This window comes from Thamnophis elegans, chromosome 14, assembly GCF_009769535.1.
Source record: "Thamnophis elegans isolate rThaEle1 chromosome 14, rThaEle1.pri, whole genome shotgun sequence".
In the NCBI taxonomy this organism is placed as follows: Eukaryota; Metazoa; Chordata; class Lepidosauria; order Squamata; family Colubridae; genus Thamnophis; species Thamnophis elegans.
Genome location: NC_045554.1, coordinates 28,092,397 through 28,118,181, shown reverse-complemented (window position 1 = coordinate 28,118,181; position 25,785 = coordinate 28,092,397). Strand labels below are relative to the sequence as shown.

Genomic DNA, 25,785 nt, shown 5'->3' with positions numbered 1-25,785 from the left:
CCTTCTTTTCACTAGACTAGTGAAATTTTGCAACCGTTCTTCATATGTTTTCGCCTCCAGTCTCCTAATCATCTTTGGTGCTCTTCTCTGCATTTAGGACAGGTTAAAGAATGACTACACTTCCAGAGGCTTTCTTGATCAAATAAATTTTTTTTTAAAAAAATTCACAATCCAAAGAATGATGAAAAATAGCCCACCCCAAGAAATGTCAATCTTTTTCCTCTTTCAGCATATTTCATCTTTAGTTAGACAAAGCATAGTTATTGCCGGCATTGATCAACTATTATTGGATTTATGCGCCTTTAGGAGATCAGTCACAACTGGGCCAGAGGAGATGGGCCAATCGGGAAGTTTCAGCTTCTCATTTTGCTAATATCTCAAGTCTCATTCTTTTTTGAAAAAGAGAATTCTTTTACAAAAATAGCATTGCTGTTCCTCCCAGCCTGTGCATTTTACTCTGCAATTTCTTCCCCCAAATGTATACCACGGTAGCTGCAAAGAGATTTCCCTTAACAGAATGCATTTTGCTGCAGTATTTTCAAGAATGGAAATATTTTTTCCCTTAATATGCTTTCTTATTGCCTGCACGCCATATTGCAAAACACAAACAAAGACATAAAATGGATGAATTTCATGTAATAACTTCTTGGATCGTATCTCACTGCAGAAATGGAGTGTTAGATAAGTTGGCATTGAAATATGAAGGAAATGAATTTTTGCCAAGTCCCTTTTTTAAACATTCAGTTATATTCCTGAGATTAAACTTCAGCTCTTTATGCTCAGAAACAGCATGCAGTAAAGACTTAATTATGTCAAGCCCTTTGCTGTTCAGCCTTGATTTGGTGGTCTGACTAAAAACCCAAATTTTAGTCTCTCTTTTTTCTAATGTTGTAAGTCTCATTTCTTTCATTTCATTTTTTTTTTTTTAGAAAAAATTCCAGTAACATTGGCTGGTTTGTCCATGAATATGCATTTCATTCTGCAAGTTCTCAACTTGCAAAAGTTCATTTAGTGACCGTTTGAAATTACTACGGCACTGAAAAAAGTGACTTTTTTTACACTTACGACCATTGCAATTCCACGGTCCCATGATCAAAATTCAAGACACTTGGCAACTGACTCGTATTTATGACAGGTTGCTGGGTCCCGGGGTCATTTCCTCACCTTGTGCAATCTTCTGACAACAAAGTCAAAGGGGAAGTCAGATTCACTTAACAACTGTGTGACTAACTTAACAACTGCAGTGATTCACTTAACAACTGTGGCAAGAAAGATCTTCAAATGAGGAGAACCACATGTAACAACAGAAACGTTCTGCTCAATTGTAATCGTTAAGTCAAAGACAATGTCCAGATTTCCCCTAATATAATGCATTTTTAACCATTTTTAATGTTAAACCATTGGCAGCAGGGATGTGCTAGGTCCTAAAGGTAAAAGTAAAGATTCCCCTCGGAAGAAGGTTAGGAAAAGGCAAGATGGTGGCTGCAGCTAATTGATGTCCTCCGATTAGTTGTTCTCTTGCCTTCACCCAAAACAGATTTTTTTTTTAAAAAAGGTGTGGCTTCAAGTACTTAGCCACCATCTTCATTATTTTACACATACACTTAGACACACACACACACACACACAGCAATCCCTGAGGGGAAGTGCTTTAGCATGCTATGTGAAGAGAGACTTGGCTTTAAAACATGGCTGGCTTAGCACAATGTGGGGGCCATGATTACCACCTGCCAAAGATTCTTCCTGTCAACTGCAGTTGTTTGTGTTCTAATAGCCAATTTCGATCCCAGGAGGGGCGAATCTGTCACCAGGCTACAGAGATGATTACCAAGTAGGGTAATAAAATGTCTACAAGAAAACAACCCAAGTTCAAAGAGCACCGAGGACTCCCCTATAAGGAGATGAGGGAAACGATTTCAACAAGAGAAACGTCGTAGATTGACGGAAAGAACCTTGGCGGACATCTAGTTAAGTGTCCCTCAACCTTGGCCACTTAAAGATGTGGGCCAGAATTCAGCTTGGACTTCAGAATTCCCCATCTGGCTGGGGAATTCTAGGAAGTGAAGTCCACATATTCTGGGAGCCGAAGCACACAATGTCACACTTTTACATTGGGCCTTCACAGGCCTCCTATTTTGGCACAGTAGAAAATGTGACAGGGAGGGAGGCACAGAGAGAAGGAGAAGGAGAGAGAGGAGAGGGAGAGGAGAGGGAGACAGGGAGAGAGAGGGAGAGAGGAAGAGGGGAGAGAGAGAGGAAGAAGGAGAGAGAGGAGAGGGAGAGAGAGGGAGAGAGAGAGAGAGGAAGACAGGGAGACAGAGGGAGAAGGAGAGAGGAGAGAGAGGGGGGAGAAGGAGAGAGAGAGGAGAGGGTGAGAGAGGAGAAGGAGAGAGAGGGAGAGGGAGAAAGAGAGGAGAGGGGGAGAGAGAGGGAGAAGAAGGAGAGGGGGAGAGAAAAGAAGAGGGAGAGAGAGGAGAGGAAGAGGGAGGGAGAGAGAGGGAGAGAGGAGGAGAGGAAGAGGGGGAGAGAGAGGGAGAAGGAGAGAGAGGAGAGAGGGAGAGAGAGAGAAGAGGAAAGGAAGAGGGAGGACAGAGGGAGGAGAGGGAGAGGGAGAGAGAGAGGAGAGGGGGAGAGAGGGGAGGGAGAGGGAGAGAGGGGAGGAAGAGGGGGAGAGAGAGGGAGAAGAAGGGGAGGGGGAGAGAAAGGAAGAGGGAGAGAGAGGAAGAGGGAGGGAGAGAGGGAGAGAGGAGGAGAGGAAGAGGGGAGAGAGAGGGAGAAGGAGAGAGAGGAGGAGAGGAAGAGGGGGGAGAGAGGGGGAGAAGGAGAGAGGGAGAGAGAGAGGGGGAGATGGAGGGAGAAGGGGAGAGGGAGGAGAGAGACGGAGAGAGAGAGAGAGAGAGAGAGGAGAGAGATTAAGAAAAAGATTTAGTCATTTATGGAGAATATAACAAAGATTTTTGACATATTTTTCTGATGTGAATTTCCCTCTCTTCGTTCTTTAGCATCTGCATTCTCCCAGGTGGACTTTTTCTGCCCCCCACCCTCCGTAGGACCTCTTTATTAATCAGGCGTTAATAAGCCACCGTTCATTATGCAGCATCTTCCAAGCTGTAATTTTGGTGGCTTTTTTTTTTTTCTAAGGAGAAGGTGGACAAGAGCAGAGCTTTGGCTCAACTCGGGTTGAGGCCGCTGCATAAGGGGAAACAGGACTGGGAAGGCCGAGGTTGTCCCCAGAGGACCTTCTCTTAAATCGATGCGTTCGCTGTCAGCATCAATAAATGGGAAGCTACTTGCTTCAAAGCGGTTTTTAAACTGTTGGCCTTTTCAATGGGAGACCGAGATGCTAGATCAGGGGTCGGCAACCTTAAACGCTCAAAGAACCACAAAGGCCCTAACCGGAAGCCCCACATTCAGTTCTGGAGCTGACTGGAAGTCTGATTTCCCCACCATAGAGTCTCCTCCTAGCGCGGTGTCCTTTTTCCTCGGCTGACCAAAGTCCGGTTCCCCCACCATAGAGTCTTCTCCTAGAGCAGTATCCTTTTTCTTCTGCCAACTGGAAGTCTGGTTCCCCTACCATAGAGTCTCCTCCTAGAATGGCATCCTTTTTCTTCTACCTGTCCTAACTGGAAGCCCCCCCCCGCCCCATTCAATTCTGGAGCCAACAGGAAGTCTGGTTCCTCCACCATAGAGTCTCCATCTAGCGTGGTGTCCTTTTTCCTCTGCTGACGAGAAGTAGGTTCCCCTACCATAGAGTCTCCTCCTAGTGTGGCATCCTTCTTCCTCTACCTGTCCTAACCAAAAGCCCTATCAATTGTGGAGCCAACCAGCGACAGGGAGCTGCAGCAGAGGGATGAAAGAGCCACATGCGGCTCCAGAGCTACGGGTGCTTGATAGAGACTAGGAAAAGAAATCTGAAGAAAAGAGAACCAGCCAAAACCAGAAGTTTTAGTACCATTTTAGTTAGGCCACACCTGGAATACTGCATCCAGTTTTGGTCCCCACATTACAAAAAACATGTTGAGATTTTGGGGGGAAAAAAGTGCAAAGAAGAGCAACTAAGATGATAAAACACCTGGAGACTCTTGGAAGAGATAACCCATCGGGTTCAGTTCCAAGTAGGGAGAAAGACACTGGAATCATGGAGGCTGATTGCAAAGATGGTTGAATGATGAAAGAATCACATAGGCTCTGGTGCAGCTGACCACAAGGGGTTGAGAGTGAGAGGTTTTTATACCTTCTCTTGGGCATTGCACTTCAGCTTCCTGTTCCTGTGCAAGAACGTGTATTCTATTGGCTGTTGTCAGACTATGAGGCCACGTACAATTCCAAGGAGTTTGTCTGAGCTACGTTTGGTTGAAGTTTGTGGATGCAATGAAGGAGCTTGTTGGGCAATTCCTATTGTGGGCCAACCACTGATTTAGAACTCATGACTTATGACATGTTTGACCCCTCCTTCAGCCTCAGCTTGTTCATCTCCTACAAGGGTCATAAATGTGAAAAATGGTCATGAGTCACTTTTTTCTGTGCTGTTGTAACCTTGAACGTCATTAAATGAACTGTTGTAAATCAAGGATTACTTGTATGCATTTACAACGGTTACAGCATCCTGGGTCTTGTGATTGTGATCTTCGCAGCTGACATCTGACAAGAACAGTCAACAAGGGAAGCTGGACTCACTTAACAACCGCAAGGGTTCTAAGTCTACTGCTATTGCTTACCAACTTTGGCAAAGAAGGGACATGAAATCGGGCAGGACAGACTCAACAACCACCTTGATTAACAATGGAAATTTGGGTACCGGTTGACGTCCTAAATCAAGGACTACTTGCATTATTACGTCCAATTCAGTTCCCGTTAAAAGGTAGCCATCCCTTCTCAATTTACAATCCTCAAAGCCAGATACCAATCGTGTTAATCTGGGCTTTCTTTTTTTAGGAACGCAAAAATCTGGCTTCCCATTTGGGGAGAAAGGACACATTCTGTGCTACAAAATGCTGGCTCCAGTCTTCAAAGGAAGCACGGCTGGACATTTGCTATCTTCTTTTCTTTTTACCAAAATAGAAAATAAATCGTTTTAAGCGCTGCCTTCTGCTGCAGCCCAGCTACGGCCCCTCCGCTAGATTTCATGGAAAAAAAACAAACACGGAAGGATCCCTCCTTCTGTTTGCAAGAAACAGCCTCTTTCCAGATTAATCCAGCTGTTCAGATGATAAGCGAAGAGCTAAGCTCCTTGGCCAGCTGCTCTTTCTCACCACCGTGCTCCTATTCCTTTCTCCATCAATTCTGCCATTAATGCAGCCTTTTCTGACCTGAATCCGTGGCAGCTGGGGATGATGGGTGATGCAGTGAGCAACAAGTAGCATTTAACCTGGACCAGGGGAGACAAGATAGCAGCCTTCCAATATTTGAAGGGCTGCCATAGAGAGGAGGGGGGTCAAGCTATTCTCCAAAGCACTTGAAGGCCTGACAAGGAATAATGGATGCAAATTGATCAAGGAGAGATTCAATCTAGAAATAAGGAGGAACTTTCTGACGGTGAGAACAATCAATTTGCCTTCAGAAGTTGTGGGAGCTTCATCACTGGACGCTTTCAAGAAGAGATTGGGCTGGCATTTGTCAAAAATAGTGTAGGGTCTCCTGCTTGGGGGGTGTTGGACTAGATGACCTACAAGGTCCCTTCCAACTCTGTTAATCTATATCTAACCTCTAAATGTGCTTGCCAGCAAACTGGTCCAGGTAACAGAACAAAGCAAAGCCATCTACCTCACCTGTCAAGTTGGACGAAAAACTATTTTGCAGAGGAGAAAGGCAAGAGATGAGCAACAGGTGAATCCACACCCAGGTGAGGATCTCTGAAAAAAACCTGACTTTTTACATACCATTGATTTAAAAAGAGAAAACCACAACTCTGCAGCTTTAGCCCTTCTCCCAGAAATCAAGATTAAGGACATGGAAGAGGATGGAATTATCACACAGATTTAAATTTAAAGTTTCTCCTTATTTCTAGGTTGAATCTCTCCTTGGTTAGTTTCCATCCATTATTCCTTGTCTGGCCTTTGGGTTCCTTGGAAAATAGCTTGACCCCCTCCTCTCTGTGGCAGCCCCTCAAATAATGGAAGATGCTCTCCTGTCTTCCCTGGTCCTTCTCTTCACTAGATTAGCCATGCTCAGTCCTATAACCGTTCTTCATATGTTTTAGCCTTGTCTCCTAATCATCTTGGTTGCTCTTCTCTGCACTGTTTCTAGAGTCTCAACCTCTTTTGTATAGTGTGACCAAAACAGGATGCAGTACTCTAGGTGTGATCTTACTAGGGCTTTATAGAGTGATATTAGTACCTCCCTTGATCTTGATTGTATCATTCTCTTAATGCAATTTGGGATTGCATTGGCTTTTTTGGCTGCCACTGCACACTCCTGGCTCCTATTTAGCTAGTTGTCCTCTAAGACTCCAAGAATCCTCTCACAGTTACTGCTATTACATTGATTTGCTTTATAAAACCACTTGTGTTAAAAGCCTTCTCTGTTCCAACAGAAAGCCTAAATTTGAGGAAAGTTAATAAACACAGGGCTGTTCAACTCCTGTTTGCAACCAGGTGAAGTAAAATGGCTGCACTCCTGTGGAAACCTGGAAAATCCTCAACACTCATTGAGCAACTATCCAAAGTTACAACAGGACTGAAAGAAAGTAACTTACAACCGGTCCTCCCCAGAAGGTATTCGGCAGGTTCTGACCAGTTCTGGAGAACCAGTAATGGAAATTTTGTGTAGTTTGGAGAACTGGTAAATACCACCTCTGGCTGGCCCCGCCCCCATCTATTCTCTGCCTCCCAAGTCCCAGGTGATTGGGAGGGAATGGAGATTTTTACAGTATCCTTCCCCTGCTATGCCCACCAAGCCACACCCACAGAAAAGTAGTAAAAAAATAGTAAAAAAATTTGAATCCCACCACTGGTCATCCCACTTACAATAATCACAACACCCCTAACAGTCATATGCTCAAAAAGCAAAGTCAATGAGGGATTCACTTAAAGACTATGTGATTGCCTTAAGAGCTGCAATGATTCATTCAACAATCCTGGCCAAAAGAAAGGTCAGAAAATCAGCCAAGACTCACTTTACAAGTTCTTTGCTTAGCAAAGGTGACTTTGGTCTCAACTGTTGTCCTAAGTCAAGGATTACCTATACCTCCCATCTTCATTGAGGAATTATCCTCTACTGCATCTCTCTACAGAGAAATGGGTGGTGCGGTGGCTTAGCGGTGAAGATGCTGGGCTTATAGAATTCTTTATTGGCCAAGTGTGATTGGATACACCAGGAATTTGTCTTCGGTGCATAAGCTCTTAGTGTACATAAAAAGTACATTCAGCAAGAACCATAAGATACAACACTTGGTGATAGCCATAGGATACTAAATAAGCAATCAAAATCTTACTAGGAAACTAAATAAAACGATATAATTGTAAAGATAGAAGTAACAGGGTTATAGTCATAAGTGGAGGAGATAGGAAGGATGAGAAGAAGAATAGTAATATAGTCAGTAAATAATTTGGCAGTGCTGTGGGAATTAGTTGTTTAGCAGACTGATGGCATGTGGGGAAAAAACTGTCCTTGTGTCTAGTTGTCGTTCTGGAAAGCTGGAAGCCCAGGTTCAAGACCCAAATTCCATGTGACGGGGTGAGCTCCCATCCTTGCCTCAGCTCCTGCCAACCCTTAAGCAGATTGAAAGCATGCAAATGCGACTAGATAAATAGGTACCACTTCGGTGGGAAAGAAACAGCGCTACATGACATCAAGCAGGCCACGTGACCATAGGAACATCTTTGGACAAGGCTGACCCAATGGCCTTGATGAGCACCGCCCCCAAAGTCAATAACTGTTGCCTGTTGCCTACAGAGAATCTGATTTTGCAGCACAGAGAGCCTAAAGTCTCCCGAGCATTGGGGGGAAAGATAGCTGTACGTGCCCAACTTCCCCTTCCCCTACATATTTTGGTCTCTTGAATCCAGAATCAACTCTAGATATGTTGCTGTTCTAGGATAAGTTACGTTCTGGTAACCCACACAACTTGGCTCATCTTCCCATTTTGTTAGGGATGTTTTTCTTTTGAGCTTTAAGCTTGCGATTTTCTTTTCCTGGTTCCGTTCACCCCCGTTGCTGTGAAACACAATAAATAATTTTAATTGCATCAGCATCCATTGTGGGCATATGGCAACAATTCTGTGAAATTATATTTAACCCGCGAGCAGGTGCGCTGGTGAACAGAGGGCATCCTCGTTACTTTTCTGGGTATAACTTTGACCTGCTATTCCCTTTTCATTGTTTTAGTAATATTATTAGTTTCCCGAGGTCCATAGATGTACGGTGTTGACCCTCGAAATAAGCGCTTGGCCTTATTTTCGGGGAGGTTTTATTATTTTTGAGGTGCAGGAGGCGGCGAGGGTGGTCACCTCATGGCTGCTGCTGTGTTGCAATATTTTTCGGGGAGGGCTTTTGTCCGCGGGAGGGCTTATCTTAGCGCATGCGCTCAAAAGGCCAATTGGGCTTATTATCCGGGGATGTCTTATTTTTGGGGAAATGGGGTAATAGTAATTCCCCCCCCCCCCAAGTCTTACAACAATATTCTTGGTGTGGACTCACTACCACTCAACTGATCTTGTGGGTGTTTAGGAAAAGCATAGGAAGAAAAAGTACTAAAGGAAAAAGGAAAGAAAATTATGTTTGTATGGCAGGGGTGTCAAACTCGATTTCATTGAGGGCCGCATCAGGGTTGTGTTTGACCTCGGGGAGGCTTGGGTGAGCCTGGTCAGGGTGGGCATGGCCAGCTCAAAGTCACTGGTGTCGTGGGTGCCTGTGATGGCCCAAGCACACTACCAGCGAAAACGGGCTTCTGAGCTCCGTTTTCGGCTGCGACTGTCTCCTGCAACCCTCTGCCCATGAAAACAGACCTCGAGAGGACCACGCAACCCCTCCCAAGCTCTCTTTTTCCTGGCAGAGGCACCATGGGCTGGTCCTTCACTATTAGACCAGATCTAAGCACCCCTCAGGCTGGGTATGGCCCAAGGGGCCTTGAGTTTGATACCCCTGTTCTATTGTATTTTTGGAATTGAAATATACTTTTCAATTTTGATGCCCATTAAAATTTAGTATCCTGGGCTTGCAAGTGGCCAGCAAGTGTGTCTGCGTGCAGCTCCAATGCACGTGCAAGTGAGAATACGCATACACATATATGTGCACTCGCCAGCTGTTTCCACAGCCCAGTTGCAAATCCCTCAAAGCCCACTGGTGGGTGCAAATTTACTCTACCTAGTTAGACTAAACAGCCAATTTGGTGTAATGTTCAAGATGTTGGCCTAGATACCAAAAGACTGTGAGTTCTAGTCCCACCTCAGGCATGAAAGCTGGCTGGATGGCTTTGGGCTAATCATCAGGAAACAGTGAATTCTAGTCCCTTGTTTAGTTTGGAAGCTGTCTGGGTGACTTTGGCCCAATCACCAGGAGACAGTGAATTCTAGTCCCTTCTTTAGCTTGGAAGCTGGCTGGATGACTTTGGGCAATCACCAGGAGACGGTGAGTTTTAGTCCCACTTTAGGCATGAAAGCTGGCTGGGTGACTTTGGGCAATCACCAGGAGCTGGTGAATTCTAGTCCTTTCTTTAACTTGGAAGCTGTCTGGATGACTTTGGGCCAATCACCAGGAGACAGTGAATTCTAGTCCCTTCTTAAGCTTGGAAGCTGACTGGATGACTTTGGACCTTCTCTCTCAGACCAACTCACCTCACAAGGTTGTTGTTGTGGGGAAAATAGGAGCAATAAGCATGTTTGCTGCCTTGAGTTACTTATAAAAGTAAGCAAGGTGGGATAAAAAAATTAAATAAAAAAATAAAACTATACAATAAAAGCAATGGTGGAAGATGGAGCCAAGCCCTTGAATAGCTCAAACATCCAGAAGACACGCTGTTTGATTTTGATTCAACCAATCAAAAAAATTGCTGATTGCATTGAAAATAATGTCTTGATTGAACTGCCCTCAGATCAAAGCTTCCCAGTACCCTATTATCTACATTAATGGAAAAATTAAGAGTCGCAACACACTCTTACTTCATCCTGAGTTCACCCAAGACAACACCTGAGCTCATGCAACATAAGATAAAGGTAAAGGTTCCCCTTGCACATATGTGCTAGTCATTCCCGACTCTAGGGGGCAGTGCTCATCTCCATTTCAAAGCCGAAGAGCCAGCGCTGTCTGAAGTCATCTCCGCGGTCAACTGGCCAGCATGATTAAACACCAAAGACACATGGAACACTGTTACCTTCCCACCAAAGGCGATCCCTATTTTTCTACTTGCATTTTTTTTTACGTGCCTTTGAACTGCTAGGTTGGCAGAAGCTGGGACAGGTAACGGGAGCTCACTCCGTTACGCGGCGCTAGGGATTCGAACTGCCGAACTGCCAACCTTTCTGATCGAGAAGCTCAACATCTTAGCCACTGAGCCACCGCGTCCATATTAACATGCAACATATGAAGCCCAAAATACCATATCATTGCATGGCTTAACATGCTTGGCCTGGCAGCTTGATAACAAGACACCGAGATATTGGCTGCCTCTGGGCACGTGGTCAATTTTGGTCTCAGCTTCCAACTTCTACAGGTAGCCCTCAACTTGCAACAGTTCATTTAGTGACCGTACCAAGTTACAACGGCACTGAAAAAAGTGATATGACCATTTTTTACACTTACAACCTTTGTAGCATCCCTATCATCATGTGATCACAATTCAGATGCTTGGCAACTGGCTCATACTTATGACCCAAGATTACAATCCCCTTTTGCAACCTTCCGACAAGCAAAATCAATGAGGAAGCCAGACTCACTTCATAACCTTAACATCAATTGCAACGATTCACTTAGCAACTATGGCAAGGAAGGTCACACATGGGACAAAATTCACTTAACAGATGTTTCCTTTAACAACAGGAGTTTTTGGTTCAATTGTGGTTGTAGGTCGAGGACTACCTGCATTGCAACCTCTCTCTAATACCTTCCCCAGATCCACCCTAAGATGCTAAGTGCTGGGCCAAATCTGTGCCGAGAATGAAATATGGGTCTTCTTTTCATTTTTTGATAGCTGGAAACGATGCAAATATGAATTCCTCTCCTTAGTTTTCAGGAGGAAACATTATTTGTGAATTTTGCAAACTATCTTTCTATCACTAGTGAAACTGAAGGATCAACAGTGTCCTCAGACATGGTATTTAGCAAGAATATTTCTGGATACCCAGAAGCTGACTATCTACAAAGCATAGAACAGATTCAACCAAGCATTTCCAAGAATGCTTCTGGCCCATCCATACTTCCACTGGCCATCCATACAAAATTAGAACCCTGGAACACCGCAGCCCAACTCTTGACTTCAAAATGTCTTGTCATCTCTGTGGATCTATTTGTCTGTCTGTCTGTCTGTCTGTCTGTCTGTCTGTCTGTCTTGTCCTGTCCTGTCCTGTCTGTCTGTCTATCCACCACTGTCATCTCACAAGTAAGTGACTTTAGGTGATGCACAACAACAACTACTAAATCAACATATAAAATCATTATTCTTAAGAAATATTAAAAGCATTACAAACTATACTGTAATATAATAATTATAATATAAAGTATTATCAATAGAATCTTTATAATATAAGCAGGGATACAAGAACGAATGTGTCATTCACTGAAATAAGTTCATTTCAGCCATCTGTGTTTCATGAAGGCCAATGGGGCTTCTCAGGCTAATCTTCCAGCTGGCTGCTGGGGGAAAATGAAAGAAGGCAAGGCTATCTATGGAGCCTTTTGCTCCTGAATGGAAAGCAAAATATGAATGTAATCAACAGAGAAATGCATAGCTCCCAGGAATCAATTTGCAATTATGACAGTGTATACAATAGCTGAATAAAATAAATACATGCCATTTATTTATTTGGCAACATTATTCACCACCTACTCTATTCAACAGAGTTGTAGGGTAGTTATTGTAGGCAAAACCTAAGGAAGGAATGACCTAAAAATCTATATACAATAAACCTAGTTAATGCAATAAAAGCAGAAAGGCCACATTCTTCGGAAAGTCAGAATGGGTTAGCAGGGAAGGTGTTCAATTAGCTCTGCAGAGACCAAATTCTAGTCCTACCTCTCAGCCCCAGGACAAGCATTGTGTAGTGGCGAAGTGGCTGGACTAGCAGCACAGAGACCTGGATTCCATAGGTAGTCCTCGACTTACAACCATAATGGAGCCTGTCCTGCCCATTCTGGCTGTAAGTCATGACAGTCATAATGCAGATACCGGTATATCCATCCGAGACACCTGGGATTGTTTTTTTTTTTGGCAACGTTACAAAATGTTGCAGTTGCAAAGCGAACACTGAAATGGTTTGTTGTTGTTCAATGAGACATGTCGAACGTCAACTCGCAAAGCATCCCTGGCCTGCTCTTGAGTTGCCATAGGCAAGAAGGATGGGAAACCGATGGAGCAGCACAGCAGCCAAAAACAGAGGTACATTCCAGACTTATCTCTCTCAAGGCCGTCTCCCAAAGTTACCCACAGCAGCTGGAGGGGAGTGATCGCTACAATCTGCAAAACTGTTCTGTTGGTGAATGTGATTGATGACACACCCTGGGGGGGAGGGGGGAAACAGGGTCACGATTGGGACGTAAATTACATGGGGTCAGAGTTGGCTTCACTTGGAAAGTGAATGCCGACATGGAGCTCTCCTAATAAATAACTGGATTTCTTTTGAAGCTTGGCTCGAGGCTCATGATTTAATTAGGGCATCCCTCAGAACCATGACATTGGATTCTTGGCAACTCCACGGACCACAGCACATCAGTTCCCCACACTGTGTTCTAATGTTTACCCAAATTCACGTTCATTGTCTCAACAACACTATTTAACCATCTCATCTTCCAAATCCACTGTTGGCTACCAGCTGCTTCTTGCTGAAAACTGGAAGTAAATGCTAGATTAGGGCAAATACATCAAAATGCATGGTCATGGGACCACAGGACACTACAAAGGGCCATAAATATGGGCCAGTTACCCAGAGCCCTAAATGTTGCCATGGAACTATGGAGGTGGAGGCAGTTATTGTAATTTTGGGACTAGGTCATAAGTACCTTTCAGTCCAGCATAACTACCTGTAGACCTCTCTCAGATCCAGAAACTTTGACCCAACTCTCAAATCTCCCAGCCAAGCTACACCAAAGGACTGTTGTGAGGAAAAAAATGAAATTTTACAGGTAAGGCAGTCCTCAACTTACAACAGTTGATTTAGGGACAGTTTGAAGTTCAATGGCCCTGAAGAAAGGGACTTACGACCATTTTTCATCCTTATGTCTGCTGCAGGATCCCCATGGACATGTGATTTACATTCGGATGTTTGACAATTGTCTCACATTTATGATGAGTGTCCCAGAGTCATATGAACAGGTTTGTTGTGGCTAGACAGCGGCCAGCAGAGCTGGCAGCAGATTCGGACAATGAGGAGGTTGGGGGAGGGGTGAACATGGGCCAGTCCTGGAGTCTGGGGAAGGCTCAGATGAGGGCTCTGCGTCAGAGGCAGAGAGGGGGCCAGGGTCGTATGGCAGTTATCAGCTGCCTTCAGAGTCAGACATCAGTGAGGTAGATGAACAGCTGGAGCCTGTTCCCAGTGTGTGTATGAACAGAGTTGCCAGATGAAGGGAACAGCTAAAGAACAGGGGTTGACTTGGGAGTAAGGCCACAGATGGACAGTGAATGGCTCCTCCCAGAGGAAATAAAAGAGGAGCGAAAGGGGAGTGCAGGAGACCATTAGTTCGCTTAATTGGTTGGTGACTCTCCGAGACTCCTTGCACGTTTTGCAGATATCAACCTGGTAGCTCTCCAAGCCTGATAAGGTCTGTGACTGTAAATCCTCCCTCGAAAGATTTTGCTGGATGTGAATGAGCAGAATTCACAGTGAATTAATAAAAGGGTTTTTTGTCGGGGCAAGGAGTTGCTTCATGCTCTCGGGAAGCCTCGGTCAGAAGAAGCTTTTGTGACCTTCTGACAAGCAAAATCAATGGGGAAACCAGGTTCACTGCACAATCATGTTACTAGTAATCATGTTACTAATTTAAGAACTGCAGTGATTCACTTTACAAATGTGGACAGAAAAGTCATAAAAAAGGGCAAAACTCGCTGAACAAATGTCTCACTCCACAACATAACTTCGAGACTCAGTTGTGGTTATAAGTTACAAGCTGTTTATCTCTTGCCAACCATTTCGGTCCGTCTCCTTCTTTATTTACTGGGTTTTGCAAATCCTCCTAAAATTGCATCTCTGACCTTAGCAGAACTTCATCTCCAAACTAACTTAGAAACAACTTCTGTAGAGAGCAGCCTGTTGAACGTGGGTCTCTAATCTTGAAGACAACACCCAAGAGCTATTTTTGGCTCCACGAACTGTGTGTGAGGAATGCATTTCCTGACATAAACATGATAGGATAAATTGCTATCCTGTTAATGGGAGCGTCAGACCAGCTGAATTTGTGATTTTTCCAAGCCTGGTCTTGTGCTTGTAAATGTGACTGGATTTCACAAATATTATCTCTGAAACTATAGAAGGCAGACACTAAAATGTTTCCCTAGACCAAAAGCAAACCAACAAGTGGCTTTCCCTGATTGGAAAGCCAATTTAAGATGAAGTAAATAAAACAGGATTTATTTATTGTTTTGACCAGTTGCAATGGATGGCTGTGAAGGTTTAAATCCTTTCCTTGCCATGAAAATAGAGGATGACTTTCAGTCCATCACTGGTCCAGTCTCTTTACCTCCCTCATCTAATGCAGGGCAAAGCAATTTTCCTGCATATTTTGCTTTCTTTAATTTGCTGTCAATATTCTCAGGAGTGGCTGTGGAATTGTCATAGATGGCTTCTCTCTTTCTTGATTTAATGATTAGGTGATCATGGAGAGCAGGGAGAGCATATACAATACTCAGGTTCCAAGCAACCATCCTGTCTCCACTACAAGAATCTGGTGGCTTCTTGTACTGTATATCAACTGGCCATGCTCCATTTTGAAATGAGAATGAGAAGCAACAGAGGCAGAAGAGGGATGCTGTGAGTCCCATCAGCCCGATTATTCCACATGCTGGGATCCAGGAAACTAATCAAGGAGAGAAGCAACTTAGAACTAAGGAGAAATTTCCTGACAGTGAGAACAATTAACCAGTGGAAAAAATTGCCTCCAGAAGTTGTAAATGCTCCAACACTGTAAGTTTTTAAGAAGATGTTGGATAACCATTTGTCTGAAATGCTATAGGGTTAGACTACAAGACCTCCAAGTTCCCTTCCAACTTGATTATTTTATTCTATTCTATTCTACTGTACTTACCCTACCCTATTCTATTCTACGCTACCCTACCCTATTCTATTCTATGCTACCCTACCCTACCCTATTATACCCTACCCTATTATACCCTACCCTATTATACCCTACCCTACCCTATTCTACTCTACCCTACCCTATTCTATTCTATGCTACCCTATTCTACCCTACCCTATTCTACCCTACCCTATTCTACCCTACCCTATTCTACCCTACCCTATTCTACTCCATTCTATTCCAACTTACTGTCCCTAGGGAGGTGTTTGGAGGAAGCTTGAGATTTCAGGGTTGCCATGACAACCCTAAAGCCTATGGTTGGCCCCACTGCATGGGGGGGGGGGGGTGTTACCTGGTTTATACTGATTTTAGATTTGTTTTCAGACCTAGGGGAATGTTGGGGGAGCCCTGGTTAGCATGAAGAGCTGCAAGCAGTAAGAACCTGCCCTTGACTTCTCCTAAACCCTGTAACTCTCCACATAGCCTCCCACATAGCTCCTTCAGCCATTGTTGAACCATAACAAGAATCCTTATTTAGCTTCATATACAATAGGTGGATTCTTTTGCTTCTTTTTTTTCCTTCAACAAAGGAGTCAGAAGGAAGCATTTCCAACTTCATGCTCCTCAGCCCCATTGTTCTGGGAACATGAAGACCTTGGGGGGGGGATTACAACAAAGAGACCAAGGAGCAGAGTTCCAAATATGGAGCTGCAAGAGATCACCAAGTCAACTGAAGCTCACGTTTCATGCCAATCCTTAAAAACAAATGGCCTCTTTTTATTTAAACGTAACAACATGTCAATAACAAAGTATCTACAGATACTATCTGTGCATCTCCACCGAACTGAAATAAAAATTGGAACCCACCCAATCGGCTTGGAATTTGCCTCCAGTCTTACTTATCCCACTTTCTTCTATTTCAATCAAAGGAAAACTCGTTCCAGACCACACTGGGCAGATTCAAAGCTTAGCCTGCCTTCAAGGGATGGAAAATGTTCAGACACATATCGCATCTCCAGCATAGAATCACTGCTCTTGTGTGCCAGGCGCAGCCCTGAGTGCAAAATCATGAGGTTCTCCAAGACTTTTATCTAGTGCCATATGCACACTTTGCTTTGAAACTGCAGAACATCACACACAAATGCATCAACTTCAATGTAGTTCTAATTCCATGCACTCTCAGACCATCGTATCAGGGCATGTGTTTGTCTACAAAGCCCCAACAAAATAAGCTTGTCCTCCAACTGACTTCATACCATTAGGGGATATTGATGAAAACTGTAGGATAATAGCATTTGCACCTTAAAAATAAGATTGTGCACCTGCTTTGAGGGCTGAGATCATCAGAAAACGGAAAACAAGTCCAATCATTCAATATGTTTTGGATTGGGGTGGACCTCAACACCTCCAAAAAGTAACCACCAATGTTAGATATGAAAATGGCCAAAAATAGATAGATAGATAGATAGATAGATAGATAGATAGATAGATAGATAGATAGATGATAGATGGATGGATGGATGGATGGATGGATGGATGGATGGATAGATAGATAGATGGAAGGATAGATAGGTGGATAGAAGATAGATAGATAGATAGATAGATAGATAGATATAGAGATAGATGATAGATATAGACAGACAGACAGACAGACAGACAGATGGAAGAATAGATAGGTGGATAGAAGATAGATAGATAGATAGATAGATAGATAGATAGATAGATAGATAGATAGATAGATAGACAGACAGACAGACAGACAGACAGACAGACAGAGGTAGAGGTAGAGGTAGAGGTAGAGGTAGAGGTAGAGGTAGAGGTAGAGGTAGAGGTAGAGGTAGAGGTAGAGGTAGAGGTAGAGGTAGATACAGATAGGTAGGTAGGTAGATAGATAGGTAGAGGTAGAGGTAGAGGTAGATACAGATACAGATACAGATACAGATACAGAGATAGATAGATAGATAGATGGATGGATGGATGGATGGATGGATGGATGGATGGATGGATGGATAGATAGATAGATAGATAGATAGATGGAAGGATAGATAGGTGGATAGAAGATAGATAGATAGATAGATAGATAGATAGATAGATAGGTAGGTAGGTAGGTAGGTAGGTAGGTAGGTAGAGGTAGATACAGATACAGACAGACAGACAGACAGACAGACAGACAGACAGACAGACAGATAGATAGATAGACAGACAGACAGACAAACAGATAGATATAGATACTGTATATAGATAGAATATTCTCAAAAAAAAGATTAAAGTAAGAATCCTTTCAGAGACACATTACTCCTGTTTCCACTTCTATGTCACCTGCCCTACCCCACCACAAAATTGCACAACCAGGCTATTTGTGTCATCCAGGTAAATGAGGACCACTTTGTAGCAGTGTTCATGCAGCTAATCAATGAGGTGCTACTAATGCAAAAGATGGCTCCCAGACCTGACAATTTGTTTCATCAATCTGGACCTTTTGGGGTCCCTTTTCAGAGACCTTCAATTTCCCCCCTAAAGCCTTGAAAAAGCAAAGAGCAAAAATTAAAAATATATATCCATCTCTGCCCATTCAGTTATACCTTCAATCAAGGTTTAGACAACTAAGCCATGAACCTTGGCAGTGGAGAGTTTGTTTATTCCTATCCCTCCCCTTAATTTAACAGGAAAGCAAACATTTTCAGGTTAAACTATGCCTACTAACAAGTTTGATTTTCATAGCAACTAGCTTGCCAGGAAATATGCAGCCATTTGTGCCTTAGCTTGCTCCATAAAAGATCAGGTGTCTGTTTATTTTTCCAGAGTGTGAGTAAACCAAGGCATCATCAGCTGAAACCTAAAGAGATGGGTGCTTATCTTATCTTATCTCAGTCCAGATATGAGGTCCCTGGGTAGCCTTAATCTGGGAAGATGAAGATAGGAGGGCAATGCCATTCTAGAGCTTGGGGAAAATATTGGGGGGGGGATCAGGGAAGTAATAACTCACTTGAGAAAACCTCAATAAATATTTTGCTTAAAGAAGGGACTTTTAAAAAGTATTCGTTATGCCTTTTTTAAATAGTTTGTAAGTCAAGTTCTAACAAACTAAGTTAGAATGAGGTTAGGCTAAAATGTAGTTCATGTGTTGTGGAAACTCAGCCATTCTTTTCGGTGCTCAGATGATAAGTTGGTCCTCAGATCAATATAGAATAGAATGGAATGGAATTTAGAGTAGAGTAGAATAATAATAGGATAGGATAGAATAGAATAATGGGAATGGAATGGAATAGAATGGAACAGAATAGAATAGAATGAGAATGAGACTGGGGTGGGAATGAGAATAGAATAGAATAATGGGAATGGAATGGAATAAAACAGAACAGAACAGAATAGAATAGAATGAGGATGAGACTGGAGTGGGAATTAGAATAGAATAGAATAGAATAGAGTAATGGGAATGGAATGCAATAGAATGGAACAGAATAGAATAGAATGAGAATGGAGTGGGAATGAGAATAGAATAGAATAAAATGGAACAGAACAGAATAGAATAGGAATTCTTTATTGACCAAGTGTGATTGGACACACAAGGAATTTGTCTTTGGTGCAGATGTTCTCAGTGTACATAAAAGATACATTCATTACGAATCATAAGACACATCACTTAGTGATAGTCATAGGATACTAAGTAAGCAATCAAATCATACTACAAAACAATATAAATGGTTTATCAATTTGGGCATAACAAGTAATGTGAACAGGGTATGCAAATCCAGGCACAGGCAATAGTGAACAATAGTTTTGCGATACTCTGTCTCACCTCCCTGAGTTATTTTGAAAAAGAGCCCCTCTTGTTGGCATGTGTAATAGTTTATATTTACCTATTGGGCTATTTATGACACCAGAAACTCAAGGGTTGTGTCCTTACAACCAGGTCAGTGAAAGATCTAACACATACATTTGTAACATTTGGTGAGCTTTCAACTTTAGTTATTTCTTGTTGTTGTTGCGATTGTTAGTGACTTACAAAGCCAGGCCATTTGATGAATGGCTGAGCTGCATAATGAAGTTCGTTGTGTTGTGTGAGCAAAACTAGAGTTGGGCCAGAGACTTGAGGAATCTTCATAGTATTTATGACATCAAAAGCAAGCAAAGGAAAGTTATGAGTGGCTCCATCACTGGAAGTTTTGAACAAGAGACTGGACAGTCATTTGTCCAGTATGGTATATATACTGTAGTCTCCAGCTTGGGTATGGGGTTGGACTAGAAGACCTCCAAGGTCCCTTCCAAGCCTATTTTTCAATGTCCTATGATATACAAACTTAAAAGCCACAAGAGCGCTAAATCATCTAGTGAGGACTTGGGAAGGATTGAGGGAGTCCATCCCTTAACAATAGAAAATCTCAAGCACAGGATTGTGAAAATATTTTCTCTCCCTTCTTTTCTGTGCACAGTAAATCAAGGAAGGAGGAATAGCAGGAATCAGTATAAGAAATTTGTCAGGATTGAAATTAAGTATGAGATTAGGGCTATGAGATCCAGGCTGCAAAAAAAAAAAAAAGCTTATGGTTGGCTGAGGAATTGTGGGAGTTGAAGTCCACAAGTCTTAAAGTTGCCAAGGTGGGAGACGCCTGGATTCTAGTAGGGGCTTAAATTGAGTCCTATAGCAGGAGGGGGCAACTGTGCCAGATTTACAGCCTACAGACTTCATGTGGACTTCAATGCTGGCTGAAGAATTCTGGGAGTTGCAATCCACAGGTGGTAAAGTTGGCATAATTAATCCCCCCTCCCCTGGGTTCAAGCAAGGGAAACTTAGAAAATGACTCACACGATGTATTCGTACCACTTTACAAAGCCTCAGTAAGGCCACACCTGGAATGCTGCATCCAGTTTGGGTCACCACATTGCAAAAAAGATGTTGAGACTTTGGGGAGGGGAGTGCAAAGAAGAGCAACTAAGACAATCAAAGGCCTGGAGGCTAAAACATATGAAGAACGGTTGGGGGATTTGGGTTTGGCTAGTCTAGAGAAAAAAAGAATTGGGGGTGACAATGTTCCAATACTTGAGGAGTTGCCACAAAGATGAGGGGGTCAAATTATTCTCCAAAGCACCAGAGGGAAGGACAAGAAACAATGGATGGAAACTAATCAAGGAGAGAAGCAATCCGAAATTAAGGAGAAACTTCCTACCAGGGAGGACAATTAACCAGTGGAATAGCTTGACATCAGAAGTTGAGGGTGCTTCATCACTAGAGGATTTTAAGAAGAGACTGGACAGCCACTTGTCTGAGGCGGTATAGGTTATCCTGCTAGAGCAGGGGGCTGGACTAGAAGACCTCCAAGATCCCTTCCAGATCTATTCTGATTCTGTTGTCATTGTGTCTGCATGTCTTAGCACACCCCATCACACCAGCACATGCGTGTCTTGTTACATCTTGAGTTCTAAACCCATCCCTCGTTTTGTCCGAGCAGAGCCGAACCTTTGCCGGTTCTTGCCGAGGTAGCTGGCTTCGCCACCGAACGCCTCCGAAGGCCAGGCGAGTCCCACGCCCGAGTATAGCCGAGCTAAGCCGAAGCTTGACGAGCTCCCTAGAGAACCATCGCGTCTTTCTAGGCTCTGCCGGGCGCTGTCCACCGCCTGCGCCGCCTGAAACCTTCGGCTTATTTTAACAGCCCCGGGCGGGGTATAGAAAAGCCACCCGGGACATGGGCATGCATGGGCAGGTGGGCAGGCAAGGCTGGCTGTGGGCAGGCACCCAAGATCTCCCTCTGTATGTATGTGTGTGTGTGTGTGGTTGTGTGCGCTTGCAGGTGTGGCTTGCGTGCAACTCTCCCCCCCCCCCACCGCGAGCTCCATTCTCTCTTAGCAACCTGCAAGAGCTATCCGAAGGCTGCTGAGAAGGCCATTTTGCAACCGGGGGGTGGAGGGACGACACACGACCCGCTGTCCTTCCACATTGACTGTCTCTTCTCCCTTCGTCATCTCCTAAACATCCTGCCACTCGCTCCCCTTAGCCGGGGCATCCAGTCAAAGAGGCACCCGGCAGAGGAGCCCCCAACTCAGTGTAAAGCGCGAGTTGCACGCACGCACCCCTGTGCTACACCTAGTGTATCTGCCTCCCGCGACCCGCCCCGCCCCGCCCCGCCCCGCCCCGCAAGCCTCCTGGGAGCTCAAATCGGCGTCACTGACTGCTGGCGAAGAAGGGAGGGGGGAAGAGAGAGCGAAAGGGGTCCACTGCAGGAAAAAAAAACCCGCCGCTTCTTACGACCCGCACTTGTTAGGAATCTGTCACACTCAAAAGCTCCACAATACACGTGTGTCAACAGGGAAGGGAGAGAGAAGCAGAGGGCCTTGGCTTAATTTGGTATGGCAGCCAAATTCTGTCCTGATTAATTAAAGAACAGGGAAGGGCTCCAAGCTAGGAAAGCTGCGGAAAGGAGGGAGGGAGGGAGAGGGAGGGAAGAGGACTAATGGAAACTAGTTTCAAATCTGTATTATCAGATGCCTTTCCACAGATCCACGTACCTTGGTCCGGGCCGAAACCCAGGCCCAATTAGTCCCCTATCAAGACCAACAGATTGGAAATGCGGGCAAAGGGAGGTCTGGGAAGGGGGTGGGGGGTGGGGGGTGGGGGAAACACCATAGAGCAATTTGGTTCCAGTGCACGAATGCCTAGGCTAGGCCAGGGCTAGGTTTCTCTCCTTCCGACCCCACCCCATCGCTCCCGGCTATCATTCTTTGCAGGAGGGAAGGAAGGAGGAAAGAAGGAAGACAAGAATTCAGATTTCAGCACCATGGCGGTGAACAGCACCTCACACCTGGCGCAGCGGGGCCAGGAAAGTCACTCAGAAGCCTGGGAAAGGGGGGGGAGGGGAGGGTTCCTCCCCTCTTCTGCCCACCTGCGCCTCAAGCTTTGACAACAGCTGCTCCAGATGTTGTTGGGCCTGGCCAAGCCCCCCCCCCCTTTTTTAAGGCAGCGAGAACACCATCTCCTCTCTCTCCCCATCCTTAGTCTTCAAACATGGCGGAGACTCATTCATTGAGGCCAACGTTGGGAGTCTTTCCCCCATCAACTCATTTTTTGTATTGAGAAGGGCGTGAAAAGGCATAAACTCGTCCAGAGCTCACGCCTTGCCAAAAAATCGGTAGTCGGGAAAAGTGTTACCAGATTCCTGAGTGGGGTTGGTTTTTTTATTTTTTTATTTTTTTTGCTACCATAGACCAACGGATTGGCTCCTAACAAATCCATTGAACCAAGGGGTGGGTTGTCTCCCATCCCCAAAACAATAATAAATGAAAATAGGTGCCCCCTCCCACACACACTTAATAAAGATTCTTTTTTAAAAAATGGAATCCATTACAATGCAAATATTTGAGTTCTCTCACTCTGCTACTGTATGTAAGAGGGAAGGGAGGATGAGCTGACTTACTTCATCTGCTTCACAATTGTGCTTTTGCCGGATTCCCCAGCCCCTGTTGGGACAAAGCAGAAGAGAAAAAAAGGAGGGGGGAGCATATTAAAACCTTCGTAAAAGCAAAATCTGGTCAGTGTGAGAATATAAGAAGATAAAAGCAGATAACACGAGAGAGGGGGGGTGGGTGGGTAATGCTAATGGCTCTGCGCGGCGGGGGTGGGAAGAGGGGAGCCGAAGACGCTGTTTGTGCAATTGGGTTTTTCGGTTCAAAAAAGGCGAGAGAGGGAGATACGTTTAAAAAAATCAAATTAAATTAAAAACAGCGGTAAGCAAGACCCCTACCTGTTGGGGAGAGGCGGGGAATTGGGGAGGGGCTGAGATGGGGTTACTTTGGAGCCAGCCCATCCAAAGGTGCGGCAGAAGATGGAGCGTGAAAACACACACACACACACACACACACACCTAGTTGGTGGAAGGCAGTGATTTATTGGGGAGGGGGGCAAATAAAAGGTTGTGGGGAAACGGCCTTAGACAAGGCAGCAAAGCTACACCGAAGGGAGGCGAATTGTAACCTCAAAGGGGGCTGCAGCGGAGACCGTGCAAAGGGGCAGAGCAGGCGGGGAGGGTGGTCGGTGGGCGCCGAACCACACCTGAGAAGCAGGCAGACGGGGTGGGGAGGGGAGGGGAAGGAGAGACGTGAGTGTGCAAATCTATCCTGCGTGTGTGTGTGTGTGTGTGTGTGTGTGTGTGTGTGTGTAGGAAGAGGGGAGAAAGAAGAGGAAACGTTCGAAAGGGTTCGGGGATGGGTGGGTGGGGGGCGACGGAGAAAGGAAGCCCCGACTCTCGGGCTTACCTAGCAGGAGTAATTTCACATCTTTGGCCGCGGTTAGGCCGTCTTCCTTGAGGTTCTTCTCGATCGCTTTGCTCCTTTCCAAGGCGGCCCTTTCTTCGGCGCTCAACGTACATCCCATGGTGGCCCCAAATCGGGAACGGTGCCGGGCTGGCGGACCCTTCTCCTTCGCCTCTTCCCCCCCACCCTTTCACGGAGGAGCCCAAAGGGGGGGAAAAGCCGGCCGGGAGGAGCTCGGGTTGCAACGCCAAAGGCCGAGGGGGGAGATCCTCTCCTCTCTCTCTCTCTCTCTTTCTCCTTCTCTCCCTCCTTCTGCTCCTCTCTTCTCCTCCTGTTTCCCAGCCCTGCTCTTCGCTCGCTCCGGCGAATCAAGGCATCCAAAGGAACCACAGCCGAGCTTGCGGGAGCTGCAGGAGCTGGTCGGGAGGGGGGGCGCTGGGAGAAGGGAAGGGAGGTGGCTCGCCTGCCGGTGAAGTCGGAGGAAGCGGAGCCCCAGCTAAGAGAGAGCGAGCTGGCCCGAGAGAAAGTGTTCAAAATGTTGGGGTTTTCCGCCCTTCCTTCTTCGGCCAGAATTTCTCGTCTTCGGATTTCCTTTCCGTTGCTTTTCTTTCTTTTCCCCCCTTTTTTTCTTTCCTTCTTCTTTCCCCCCGGGCGGTGGGCTGCTGTTTGGATTGGGGTGAGGTTTCTTTTTTCCTTCCTCCCCCTCTTCCTCTCCCCTCCCCCTAATCTGGGGGTCTCTAATGGGCGGCGGCGGCGATGGCTGCGAGCGATCGCATCGTTCAGCCCGTCCTAATGGAGAGAAATGCAGAAAGGGTGGTGGGGAGGGGGGCAGAGAGAGCGCCCGCGCGCGCGTGTCCGCGAGCCAGCCGGAGGAGAGAGAGTGAGAGAGAGAGGAGGAGGAGGAGGAGTGGAGGGAGGGAGGAAGGGGGGAGCGAGCCTGGGCTCTGCGCTGCTGACTTCAAGGGGCGAGGCGAGGCCGGCTGGGCTGCTGACGTTTGTGGCTCCCCGCCCGCGCATGCGCGCTAGTCAGACAATTCAGCCCCTTGGGTGGGGTAGGGTGGGGTTTCGGTGGGGTGGGGAAGAGAAGATGGGTAGGAGCGAGACGTCTGTCCTGCCAACCTCTAAGAGCGGAGTGGGATAAGCGATTCCCCCAACAGTTGCTGCTACTGAGATTTAACCCCCCCTTTTTTTACTGGGTAGTGACGCGGGTGGGGGGTTCGATGAATGCGCCAGATGCAACCGAGGAGACTCGCCTGCCCCCTTCTGCTTTGATTTACTTCTTCTCCCCCCATTTTTTAAAATGAAGATGCAGGGTTGTTGTTTTTTTTTAATTTCAGGTCGAAGTAGGTGCGGTTTTCCCTATCCTTTTTTTTTTTTAAAGGCACTTTTTTAAAACAATAGATTTTTTTCACCGTTGGTGCAAATCCACGAGTTGGTACTGCCGATGCGTTTTCAAGATGCATTTTCTTTCGTTTTATCCCCCCCCCCTCCCGAGAAGGGGCGTGGGGGGGAAAAACCTGGAGAATCCAATGCAGAAAGATTGGGGTCTTCCCAGAGAAAGTGAGCACCCCAAAATCGGAGCAAAGACTTAACTCTCAGAACAGAACAGAACAGAGAGGAATGGAGTGGAGTGGAGTGGAGTGGAATAGAATAGAATAGAATAGAATAGAATAGAATAACAGAGTTGGAAGGGAACTTGGAGGTCTTCTAGTCCAACCCCCTGCTTAGGCAGAAAACCCTACACCACTTTAGACAAATGGTTATTCAGCATCTGAAGTCCTTTTGCTCCAAGTAGGTTGTAGAGGCATCAGGATCACATAAAGTGGCACCTTTAATCATGGCTGGAACCAGGGATTGTCTACTTATCTCTTTGGCCAATCCTAGCTTATTCAGTAAACCATGTTTAAACCGTGATGATGAATGAATCGAGTTGAGAGTTTGTTCTCAGCTCCTGGTATCCAGATGACTTTGCTCAGCTAAAGAAGGATCTGCAGATCCATCATGGATCGTTGCCTTGTGATAAATTGATCCTTTTCTGCCTCCCTAGATCAAAGCACACAAAATATTGCCTGCTGGTGTGGTTTAAAAGTGTCTACCTAGGCAGCAATTGAGAGCAGGTCTAGACAGCCTAATGCTTAGATGTGTGATGATGGGGAAATCTCA

The 25,785-nt window shown here is 45.3% G+C and overlaps 1 protein-coding gene across 1 annotated transcript in view; it reads right to left on the bottom strand.

Annotated features, from left to right (window-relative positions):
* The window catches only part of LOC116517945 (guanine nucleotide-binding protein G(o) subunit alpha), a 203,880-nt gene extending 179,395 nt beyond the window's left edge, over window positions 1–24,485 (bottom strand). Inside the window, exons 1-2 of the mRNA XM_032231138.1 lie at window positions 23,626–24,485; window positions 22,788–22,830 (exon numbers count right to left, since the gene is read on the bottom strand). Of these exons, the coding sequence (XP_032087029.1) occupies window positions 22,788–22,830; window positions 23,626–23,743 (161 nt within the window). The 5' untranslated portion in view covers window positions 23,744–24,485. The remainder of the gene's footprint in view (window positions 1–22,787; window positions 22,831–23,625) is intronic.
* Between the last annotated feature and the right edge of the window lie 1,300 nt (window positions 24,486–25,785).